Genomic DNA, 12,110 nt, shown 5'->3' with positions numbered 1-12,110 from the left:
ATTTATGGTCCACCATGATCATGCAGAATATAAGTGAAAAAAAAAGACAGGACTGCAGCCAATAGACGCAACAGCTTTGAAATACGTGAAGTACACTATCTAGTTCACGCTGTACAGATTGTTCTGAACAAAGTTCCCCCTGCACTCAAAAGGGAAATTCAAACAAGTGTATGTTTTGACACCACTGCATTTTACCAATGTCCTATTGAAGTAATCTCTTCATCTTTTATAATTATCAGCAAATGGAGCAATTTTAGGTTTGGGTGTGCCAATAAAACTAGAGTGTGACTGACTGCTGCAGACTCTATTTGTTGCTTGGATTTTGGCGTAGTGTAGGGGATTTCCTCGCCACATACGTTTTTTTCTTCTTTCCTCTTTTAACTCAAAGATGGCCAAACAACAGCTGCACTCACACACACATACGCAGTGAACTGAGACACTGACGAGAACAGACAGCTGTCTTGTACTTGACGTGTATACCGGTCCAGTCAATAAACAAAAACAAGTTGTATTTATTTTAGTTTTATATGTATAGATATGTGCAGTCATGGTAGGTCATCTGTAATAGGTAGCAGAGTGGTTAAAAGGCTGAAAACAAGTTTGACCTTGTTTTTACATTTAAACAGTGAGAAGAAGAAAGAAAAAAGTAGAGACAATTTAATTTTATTGATCTGACAGCTTATAATCACAGTAATCATTGGATTGCCAACAACCTAAAGGCACTGCTTAAGCACTTACTAGTCTGAAATATGGTGTTCAAGTGATATTTAGGACATCGTAAAGTTACATATGACTCTGTAAAAAAAAAGAAAGACATCATCCAGATTTCCAGGATGATCCAAGGTTAGAGCAGAAGACTGGCATGGAGGGCTGGGAGGTCACGGACCACTCTGTTTGGCTAAGGAGTGGCAGCAGTTGAGAACAATAGATGCTGACGTTTAACGCCACAGTTTCACTCTGTGACTCGTGATTTGTCACAGGAGCCTGTGAACAAAGCTGCATGGACGGTTTAATCTTCCCCTCCACAGAGCAGCAGCAGGGTTTTACGGTAGTCTCCTGACGTGTCACTCTGACCAGAGACGACAAAAACACACACAGAGAGGAACCTTCAGTTCGTGTGACACTGTTCATGTTTGCTCGGTCAATCGATCGTTCATTTAATCATTATCAGAGTCAAACAATCATTCACTCACACACATACGCTCAATTTAGAGTGTCCAATTAATCTAATCTGCATGTTTCTGGACTGTGGGAGGAGGCCAGAGTACCTGGAGAGAACCCACATGCACACACGGGGTAAACATGCTGAAGCCACACAGAAAGACCCTCGGTTGGACTGGGACTGAATTGGTGACTTTCTTGCTGTGAACTACATTTAAATAGCTACTACCCTTTAAATCAGCTGATACTCATGTACTGATTTCAATTGTATACAACTAAACTATACTGTACTGTACTGTACTGTACAACTAATAGTGTAGACAAGGAATTTGTGTACAACTTAATTTATAAGAATGAGAGTATTCCTCAGACTATCACTTTTTGCTCTGCAAAATCTCAAAATTGAATGTAAAAATGATCAAACTTTTTATTTCACTTCAGAGCACACACTCGCTACGCATTATTTTTATTTATTACATTTGAAACTTTGCTCTTGCGTAATCTGAAAATGCACCCTACTTGTTTGCGTTGTATTGGTGTCACGGCGTTTTAATTTGCAAATTATTATAGAACTGTTTCTGGGTACTTCCTGTCACTGCGACTGTCAACCAATCACACAGCGGTACAGAGAGGAAGTTAAGCACAAGGGAAATTCCTAGAGCAGCGCAGTGGTTACAGACCCATAGTCCACCGCAGGAAGCTATAGATTATAGGACCCCACCACAGCAGTAGCAGCAGCAGCAGCAGCAGCAGAAAGATGTGCAACACACACACACAGTTGTTACCGAGCAGGACGTAAACTCCACAGAGACAAACATGACAGTGTTAGCAGACACAGACTTACAATCATAGTTTCTACCTGGATGAATTCATGGAGGGAGACTTCATGTGTGTCCTTGAACTCTTTGCGAATGTTGAAAAGGTCGACCTCGCTTCGGGACACCATGATGCGAATCAGCGCTCTGTCATCTGTGCCAAGGCCCTGCAGAGTACGAGATCAGCTGATGCTTTGTTGTGTCTGATTTTGCTACAGTAGCTGCTACGGTCTCAGCAGCAATGATAATACACAGTGTAAGAAACAAAATCACAAGTATAACATGCAATATGACTTTATTACTTGCTTCCGAACTATAAGACTGCAGCTACAATTATACAATCACATAAAATTACTATATTTTAAAGCTGCAGTGTGTAATTTTTGTTGTGGACGTTATTCTGCCAAGCAATACAATCAGACCTGACTAAGAGAGCATTTGTGTGTATACAGAGGCAGCACAGGTGGGTGGGGTCAAGAGAATTCACTTCTGAAACCTTTCATTGACGTGTCTTTGTGTTTTCATTCATAAGCCCAACAGTTTTGCTTTACTAGCTCAATGTTGCTACTGCCTCCAACTGCAAGTTGTTTTTTACTAAACAGAAATGTCAATGGGTGACAAGAGATCGAAACACCGCTATACTGAGAGGCACAGAGAGTCGTATGGCACTGACAGGCTTAATCACCTTTGGGTGAACTCATTTGATATATTGTTTTGAACCTGACGGACATTTGTTTATATTTAAAAGCATGGTGAATAAATACCTTCATGGCTTTGTACAAACGGTCTGCAAAATAAGAGGGCTGATTCTTCACACTGCGCACTGCGAGGCAAAGAGAAAGCAAGCAGGGACTGATGAGACGTCACAGAATATATGTTGCCAGCACTTAAACTTGACATATATAAAGTATAACAATTAACATCAAAGTTGCTCATTACCTATAGCAAAAAAGGCATTTCTCACATCCCCAGACATTTCTTTTTTGATAATTTGCTCAATGTCCTTATTGGTGTATCTTACAAACTCCTGGAATACTGTGGATAGACAAAAACATTAATTATTATAATTATATACAGTATAAACCGTATATAAAATACAGTGTATATATACTGTTCAAATTAGTTGCTCACTGAGTCTTATCCTTTACCTCTCCTGAGATGAGGGAAGCTCCTGGTGCACAGGATACTCATGAACTTCATCTCCCTTTCATCAGAGTCGGCATTGCATGCCTCAGCAAGTTCCTGAATTGTTCAGGGGAAAAAAACAAGAACAAACATTTCAAACCATTCTTTTCTTTCACCCTTTTAGCACAATCAATGATGACAGCCATAAACCAAATCACCTGAGCATCTGCATTGGCTCTTTCCACATCTTCAGGGCCTTCCTCTCTCGCACCCTGAACAGAATAGAGGTGAAACGTAAACCTGGTAACTACTAACTAATCAGTAGTTCAGATATGTTTGTTCTCTGTTTCAAAATTAAACACAGTCTAAGTTTTTAATGATGATAATCATACCTGTACAAGAGAAACAAGGATGCGACAGAAGTGGCCTGATGTGTCTGACTGGATGGCGCTCTCCAGAGACTTCTTATAGGCTGTGTACAATCACATCGCATGTTGAAGTTTGCCAAGACAAAAAGTGACTTTAAAACCATCTTTGTGGTTTGCACTCACCGTCCTGATAAGCGGCATTCATGGCAAGTATTTGCTCATTGTTCCTGGTGACCAGGATCTCAATGAGAGAGTGTTCGTCCGTCCCAGCGCCCTGTTCATAAAGTCATTTATTAAAGTCAATGTTTATCACAAAGCTTCACAAAAGAAGCCAAACATGAAACCAACCACATAAACAAGCACCAAACCACACTGTTTGGAGGGTACGTGTGAGTATGTGTGAACTGTGCCACTTCACACGTACTGTCAAAAATCCATATTCTGCTATTTCTGTTCATTTCCATTCACGTTATATTTGTATCTTAGTGATGGTCAGCACTCGTGGTCATTCAAGAGTATGAAATACAGAAAACTGGTATTGATTTGATGTTGTGTTTTGCTTTGTATCTATGATGGCTAAAAAGCACATTCCTCTGCACTGTTCTTGTCTGATGAGTAAAATGTCTCCAGAGGGAAATTCAGTCAGTGTTAAACATGTAATAAACATCTGGAGTCTAAAGATATTTGACTATGTCCACTTTCTGTGTCGAGTGTTCTGCATCAGCTCTACCTCCATTGCTTTCCTCATCATTTTGGCATCAAAATCCGCAGGAGTCATCATTAGCCCAATGACCAGCCTCTCTAAGTTCTTGGACAGTTCCGATTTCAGGTCTTTCATTAGATCCTGAGGATCAAACAGGAAACATCAACGTCAAAACAGCAACATAGAAACAAAAAAGTCACTGTATATTTTATGTAACAAATGTTTACATGCCACTAAAAGTGAAGCTGTTCAGTGATTTCTATTTCATTTTAATAATTCATGTCTCTTACCCTCCCCAGTAGAGATTTGAATGATTGTCTGATCTCTTGCCTCTGAGCATTGCTTCTCTGCGCAACAATGTCAATAATTGCATCTTCATCTGTTCCTGTGGATAAAAAAAGAGAAAGAGGTAAAGTAGTCAAAAATGTGTTTTAGTGCTGGTGCAGTAGCAGAGTAAATTCAGTGTGTTCAGTTTTCAGCTGCATACCAAATCCCTTCATGGCTTTCCTCAGTGCTTGTGCATCAGCAGCAGGGTCAAAATTGGCTGAGGGTTGAAGTGTTGGCCTCAGCTGGAAATTTGGATGAGATTATTACACTATTATACACTATTATTATTACCATGCACACACAGATAAATAAACCAGACCCGTAAGCACAGTGATAATCATGCAAAATGTTAATTATCACATAATGGTTTAGAATTTGTTTATAGTTATTATAGTTTACTTTATAGTTGCTAAATAACACTCTTAAGCTCTATGATAATAGTCAATGGATATTTGAGGGGGATTGTGTCCTTGAGGTTAGAGGCTACGACACCACCAACACTGAAAAGGTGTGTAGGCTGAAGCACAATCGTACTGAGCATTAGTGAGACGGCCTTTTGTTGACAAAAATGCTGAGATCGTTTTGACATTCATCAGCTCCTGGAACAGAACGAAGCACACAATGGCTTTGTGAGCACACTACAACAAAAAATATTTGCATGTCAGTGAGTGAGTGGCATTCTGAACCTATCCTCTGTTAGACAAAGTGTTCACTGTGCACTCAAGGCAGAGTTATCAACACAGTATATGGCACTGCGAGAAGCAGAACATAGCGTGGCCAGCAGATAATTATGATGCATGCCACTGCCAAGCCAAACATGCAATGACACATCTACAGTGAGAGCAAACAGGGGCGCAAACCTGAACTTTGGCCATGGCACTTAATTCCCACATCTTGTAGGCTAACTGAGCAGCTTCAGGGAAGAACTCTCCAGCTAAGCTGCAATGATGAGTTTGACACAGCACAACATACTCAGCAAAGTCAAAAACTCCACTGGTATATGAAAAGTGTAATTATAAACAAAACTGCTGCTTGTTTTTTGTCATTTGTCAAATGTCAATTTTACCAAAAAGACAATTCATTCATCTCCGCTCCATCACTGTAAAAACAAACTTCTCATCTTTTAACTCCTGAAATGTGGTGATCTAGCACCACCATTTGGTTGTTGCTGCTGTTTGCAGCCCAACTGGAACTCACTCATCATCTCCTCCACACAGATTCAGCAGAGTCCTCTTGTAATCTCCTGACGTGTCATCCTGAAAAACACCAACATTTTGTCAAGTGTCAAATATTGAATTTAGAAGACATTTTAAAATCTACATAGCTTTTTTTTTTCTTTTTACCTTAATCATGTTGTAAAGTGACTTCTCATATCGGAGGCGGAAAAACTCCCGAATATCCAACATGTCTATTTCTGAACGACAAATCATGATCCTAATCAAGGTGTCGTCCGTTGTCCCTAGACCCTTGGAGGCGAAGGAGAGGAAAAGTGGTGAGGGGCAGGACAATGTGACAATGCTTTGTCCTAAGCAAACTGAGTAAAGAATAAAGGATGTCTAATAATAGCTGTGTTTACGGGAGGCAGATGTTTTCATGGTGTGTATTTACCTTCATTGACTTGTAAAGGCACTTGGCAAAGAACATGGGAACGCTCCTAATGCACTGGACTGTGATACAAAAAGAGGTCTGCATTAAGAACTTGACATTTCCCAGCACCGGGTTAGGGTTAGTCATTGTGTTGAGTGCTACTTACCAACAGCCAGCATCAGCCTCTCAAAGTCTCCAGATAACTCATTCTTGATGCTGTCCTCAATGGACTTTTCTGCGATCTTCTCATACGCATCGAAAACTAAACAAACACCAAACAGACAGCTAATCATTTTGTGTCTAATAATCTAATGTTCAGAAGAGGCCTCAGTAATCCAAGTGGAGTGTTACCATGTTAAAATCTGACAACAACTCATCACGTGACAATTACACTCATACAACATGTTGGTTAACAGAGGTCACAGAGTGGGGATGTCTTGAATGTCTCGTTGTTATGTTAAAAACCCTATTAGCTGCACTCACCCATGCGAAGGTGGGTCACACTGCGGCTTCCCAGGATCATGATGAATTTGGCCTCATCAGTCCCCCACTGCTCTTCTCCTGCAGAGTACAGGTCCTGTGCAGGAGGAGGAAACACATGATGACACACAGTAGGTCAGCAGATTGTGAAAAGAATGTCAATAAAATTTAGATGAACTGCCATTTATTTCTTCAAACATTACACGTTTGTTTTCCCTTTTACAGTGACTTTAAATATTCAATGACTTTTCACAGGTCCACTGTGTAAACATGTGTCAGGGAACCATGGTGACCTTTGCATACCAGAGAGGGTGCACACTCTTTTTCACAACTCTCTCCATTCTCCCTGGAATTTTCTTTTTTGTCTCTTCAAAATGCAAAACCTTTGGGCTGCTGTGGAAACATGTCAGCCTCCATAGGCAAGGCCCTTACCTTAAGTACTGTACATACATAAGGCTGATTCTAAGGCCACAGAAACCAAACAGTCTTTATTTTAAAGTCATTAAACACCAATATTATATATATTCAAATTCTCACTTGTGCATCCTGATCCACCAAGTCTGCATCCACCACTCCTGACTCATCTCTGTTCCCCTGAAAATATTATAACACACTCAGCATCAGACTCAAACAATGCTGCTGGTCAGTCAGTGGTTAAAGTCACTTCATATCTGACTGCATAATTTCATGAGTGAACTGACCTGCATTAAAACAACCAGCATCTTCTTAAAGTGACCTGAAGTGTCCTTGATGATGTCCCCCTCCATGTCTCTGCCATAGGCTTCAGACAAACACACATATCAATTACAAATGCTGACACATTGTCATAAATGATTTACTTATTTCAAATGAACATGACTTACCGTCCTTGTATGCTGCAACCATGTCATGTATCTGTTTGTTGTTTCTTGATGCCAAGATCTCAATCAGGCACTTCTCGTTTGTTCCAGCTCCCTAATAACAGAAAACAAACTTTAATACAAAGTAGCTTCACTGGATGTGACTGAGGAACAAATGATGTTAATGTCTCACTTTGACTGCATCGTGTACTTCTTTGGCGTCATGGTAGGCTGGAGTTCTCATCAAACTGACGATGAGACGCTCAAATTTGCCAGTCAGCTCATACTTCAAGTCTTCGATCAGGTCCTAGTGAAAAAAGATTAGATTTTTGTGTAACTATGTAGGGTATTACAATATGGAAAGTCAACATAAAAACAAATAAATTACTAAAAGAAAATCAGTTTTCTCTTTTATCAAAGATGAATAATGGGAGGTTATTGTGCCTTTCCAAAGCTGCACTTGTATGCTGCAATGACTTCCTGCCTCTGTGCACTGCTTCTTGAGGTGACCAGATCCAAGATGGCTTCCTTGTCACTACCTGAGGAACACAAGGCAACACTGTCAAAAAAAGGACATCTGCTTCATCAAAGTCATACACTGATGTATGATTGGATCATCATTGCCAGTCAGAGGAAGTCAAACAGCAAAGATCAGGATGTAGTGAAACACTCACCCATGCCTTTCATGGCAGTGTAAAGAGCCTCAGCATCAGCGCTGGGGTCAAAGTCTGGAGCATCTGTGATTGTGCCTCTGAACACCTGTAAGAGAAAGAGTTGTTGTGTTTTTCAGAGGTGAGACATTTCAACAGTCACAGTGGTGTTAGAGGTCTGACTTTAGTATTCTCAATATTGTTACTGTGTTAGAGCCTGCACTTTATGTTACCCTTTATGGTTAAAGTATGCACTGCGTTTTATGTAGCACTGTTATTTCACCTCACTGTGTGCTGTGTATACAGCTGGAATGACAATAAACATATGACGACTAATGCTACCCCAGTGCATCTGAAACAGGAGCAATGACGTGTTGGGAAATAAGATTAAACTGTAGTTATGTGTCATATTGTTGTTGACATAGGAACGTGGCTGTGGTTAGTGAGGTGAGAATGCTAACCACAGCTCAGGAGAAATAAACTAAAATGTGTGGTTAAAAACACACACGAACCCTAGTTCTTGGAATAGAGTCAATTTTGTTGTTGTTGTTTTTTGCCACACTAGCCAATTGGTCCATTACTTATTTCAATATTAAAGCCAAAGGTGAAGATTTTGTGACTATTCTGATTTGGTTTACTCATTCAACAACTTTTGAAGACTGGAGGGAGACGACTCACTCTGGACTACTGCTCAAGTAGTTGAGAAAAAGGTCAAATGTGAATCTCCTCAGGGTGTGAGTAGTGGACTCACTGTGACAGGAGGCGAGGCCATGTCTGCCATTGCAGACCAGGGAGGGCTCCACTCTGAAGCCAAGCATGTTACTGGCATTGGGCCTCATTAGGAGGTTTCCAAATAAGTGTCACTGCTGTCTCCTGTACATAGCATGCAGTGTGTGTGTGGCCTGGGGGAGGACTGCACGGTGTAGTGCGGAGTCAGGTTTCACACAGAGCACCTGACACATAATGCCTCAAATGTAACATTTACAAAAAAACATTGGATATGTAAAGAATGTAAAGTTATGCTGTAAAACATGGAGATACTGCTTACATAAATAAAAAAAAATATAGTGTTACAAATGCCTCCTTCACTGTGAAAAACAGCAAAACTTGGCAAAAGGATTGAATGCAGCTGTTGTTGTAAATTTTCCTGCTGCATTGAGGCAGAAAGCCAGAGTGTCCTCTCCACTCGTCTGAGGGTCCACTGCACATGCTCTGAACCTCTGCTCCACTACAACAGCCATCACTCCTCACGACAGCTGGAGTGCTACACCCACATAGCAACAGGACCACAAATACAAGCCCAGAGCAACAGACTCTTCACCAAGAATAATGTCTTTTATTCAAAGACACTTGATGAGGATGTCATTGTGAGGGCTAAATTAAATTTCTACCACTTCCTTCCTCACCGGGTGCAGTTTGTTTCTTCTGTTGCCTTAGCTACAGTTTTCCAGAGCACAATTAAGAGCAACTGACTTACAGCGTGGACAATAAAGTTTGAAACCTGCTACAAGGTTTAAATAATTCTTCAAAGCTATTAACTCCGGAAAGATGCAGTCAGGTGTGTCTATTAGACGTGCAGGTGAGGGTGGTGGCTACGACACCCTATACTGCTGCCATTATGATGGAGAGGACTCGCGTGGTGGCAGGTGGAAGAAAAACAGCCTCACTTTTGTCCCACACCTCATTCAATGGTAAACAAACCCATCCATGTTCTATGGGCACGAGATCTGCGCTGCAACGCGATATAATATCAGGCTCACAAAACGCAAGATGAGAAAGGTCTGGTCCACTTACCATCTCTATATTTGGTCTTGTGTGTGTCAACACTGTGCAGGAATCAATAGTTTGGGGCCTAGAGAGACAGAGACAGAAAGAGAGACAGACAGGGAGACAGAGACATGTTAATGTAGATTGCTCACTGGACTTTAGTACTGTTTGGGATAAAATGCCTTTGAAGAGGTTTGTTCAGGTTTGTTCAGTGTGTGGCCCCCCAGATAAGTGATCACTGCTGCTGAGCGAGAGCACCACCGCTCAGCAGCAGAGACAGAACATTTACTGTTAGACGTGTCCTCAAATTCACCTGAGGAAGGATTTTACAAAAACACCAACTGGCAGAAAAACTGTTTAGTCACTTTTTCCTCTCTCATATACTCAGGCCTATATAATGCGGCCTTTATATGTGTTTAGGCATATGCAGGTTCTCCTGCTTTGGAGAAACAAGCTCAGCTATCACACAGATTTCACTGTTTAGAATTAAAAGATGGATTTATGAAGAGAATGAATGAAAGAAAAAAACCAGACCATATCACTTTGAAACACATATATACAGACTTTAGGACTCTTCAGAGAGAAAAGGACAGGGGGGCCATGCTGGGTTTAAATGCTGTACTGCTTGTTTAAGACAGAAGAGAAGCTCTCTAAAAATAGCATGCATAGTTTAACTTCATGTCATAATCAAGGTCTGGGGGACTAGGCCTCCATATACATGCAATACAGAGCCACACCCTCCTCATATACCTCATATTGTAGAGCAAACTTCACAGGTTATATAGCAGATACAGATATTCCTCAACTGTATTGGCTTTATTCTGAATTATACAAGTATCAGGTCCACGTATCTATTTGTTTCTCACATTAACTTAAAAGCTGAATGAAAGCAGAGACAGAGTCTGTCCAGCAGCTCTGGCTCTGCAGCTGCAACTCATTGGCACAGAAACTCATGACGCGTCAGCGAACTTTACCGGTGCGTCTCGAGCGGGTTTTCAAGAAGCAGCTTGACGTTAAAGTGAGGGAGAAACACAACGAGCTCACCTTATTCTGCTGTCTGTCTGTGCTCTGTACCCGCTAACACGGTCCGTCTGTGTGTCTCTGTGTGTCTCACACTCAGCCTGTCCCGTTAGCTCTTCTCCTCCGTGACGCAGCGACTGTCTGCGGAGGCGCTCTTGCGTGTGTGTGTGTGTGTGTGTGTGTGTGTACTGTGCGCGTGCGTGGAGCGCGCACATGGCTGTTCAGCATCTGAATTAGCATTAGCAATTAGCATCACACGCATACCAGATAATCGATAACAGATATCGACAATTAAACCATCCTAAAATATCCGAAGGTTTTCACTATGTGTTCCCTGTGTTCAAGATACTTACACCAATAGTATGACTAGTTAAACATGTATTGAAGATATGTAAACATGACCATGTAGATACTGTATCTTTATTTCAAATACACAATTAGCACAGTGAAATTCTACAATTGAATTGAATACACGTGAATGGGGGGAAGTGACGTAATTTGCCCTGGGAAGACATGTCATTGTGGAATGTGGAATATGTGAAATGTGAATTTTAAATATATTTGATACATATACAGAGAAGTACAGAGCCCTTTAATTCTTAATTAATCCCTTTAATTAAGAATTCTGACTTAAATCTCAGAATTCTGAGTTTAAAGTCAGAATTCTGAGAATAAAGTCAGAATTCTGAGAATAAAGTAAGAATTCTGAGAATAAAGTCAGAATTCTGAGATTAAAGTCAGAAATATTTTTTTCTCCGTGGCCCTAATCCTCTTCCGTAGAGCCCCGGACATGACATGGTCAAAAGATTTTTTTAAATTGTGGCCACACAATAGTAAATACTGTAATGAGCAGAGTTAATGTGTTCCTGTTATGTCGTTGAGTGTTATGCACTAATGTTACCAGCAGGGGTCAATGTTGTTCAATTGAGACTTAGTGGGGTGAGATGGCCTCGCGAGAGGGGGGGAAAAGAACGAGAGTTGGGACGTTGTTGTTGTTGTGCGGCTAATGTGTTCGGCGTGGTCACGGCCGACAGTGATCGGAGTTAAAGCCTAAATAAATGCACAGAAGTTACCATCCAGTCGTCGCCTCCTTATTCTTCGCTGCCGCACTGGGGTGAGCGTTACACTGGTGTCAGAAGTAAAGTGACGGACTGGTTGGATCTCCGGTGTTAGCCTAGCCGGCTAGCGGACCTACGGAGCAGAGCCGCTGTTTGTAATGACAATGGAAATGCCGCACGAGAGAGGAGCACGGCCCAAGGTTAAGGAGG

The 12,110-nt window shown here is 41.2% G+C and overlaps 1 protein-coding gene across 2 annotated transcripts; it reads right to left on the bottom strand.

The window, feature by feature from the left end:
• Positions 1-646: 646 nt before the first annotated feature.
• anxa6 (annexin A6) lies at positions 647-10,995 on the bottom strand. Of its 2 annotated transcripts, none has more exons than XM_083891732.1 (25): positions 10,867-10,995; positions 9,850-9,907; positions 8,080-8,164; positions 7,850-7,944; positions 7,599-7,712; positions 7,430-7,520; positions 7,268-7,347; positions 7,104-7,160; positions 6,570-6,663; positions 6,253-6,348; positions 6,108-6,166; positions 5,843-5,965; positions 5,697-5,755; positions 5,360-5,438; positions 4,660-4,741; positions 4,463-4,557; positions 4,200-4,313; positions 3,653-3,743; positions 3,494-3,573; positions 3,320-3,373; positions 3,125-3,218; positions 2,916-3,011; positions 2,741-2,799; positions 2,006-2,143; positions 647-1,069 (listed from the first exon to the last, which is right to left on the bottom strand). In XM_083891732.1, the coding sequence occupies exons 2-25, from the start codon at positions 9,850-9,852 to the stop codon at positions 1,010-1,012; spliced, it is 1,998 nt and encodes a 665-aa protein (XP_083747858.1). In that variant the 5' UTR covers positions 9,853-9,907; positions 10,867-10,995; the 3' UTR covers positions 647-1,009. The 2 variants fall into 2 exon arrangements, with proteins under 2 accessions (XP_083747858.1, XP_083747859.1); XM_083891733.1 differs by having other exon boundaries at positions 2,021-2,143.
• Between the last annotated feature and the right edge of the window lie 1,115 nt (positions 10,996-12,110).

The sequence above is a fragment of the Microchirus variegatus genome, assembly GCF_963457635.1.
Source record: "Microchirus variegatus genome assembly, chromosome: 6".
NCBI classification, from domain to species: Eukaryota; Metazoa; Chordata; class Actinopteri; order Pleuronectiformes; family Soleidae; genus Microchirus; species Microchirus variegatus.
The sequence above is the reverse complement of the archived record's forward strand: the minus strand, read 5'-3'. Positions and strand labels throughout refer to the sequence as shown.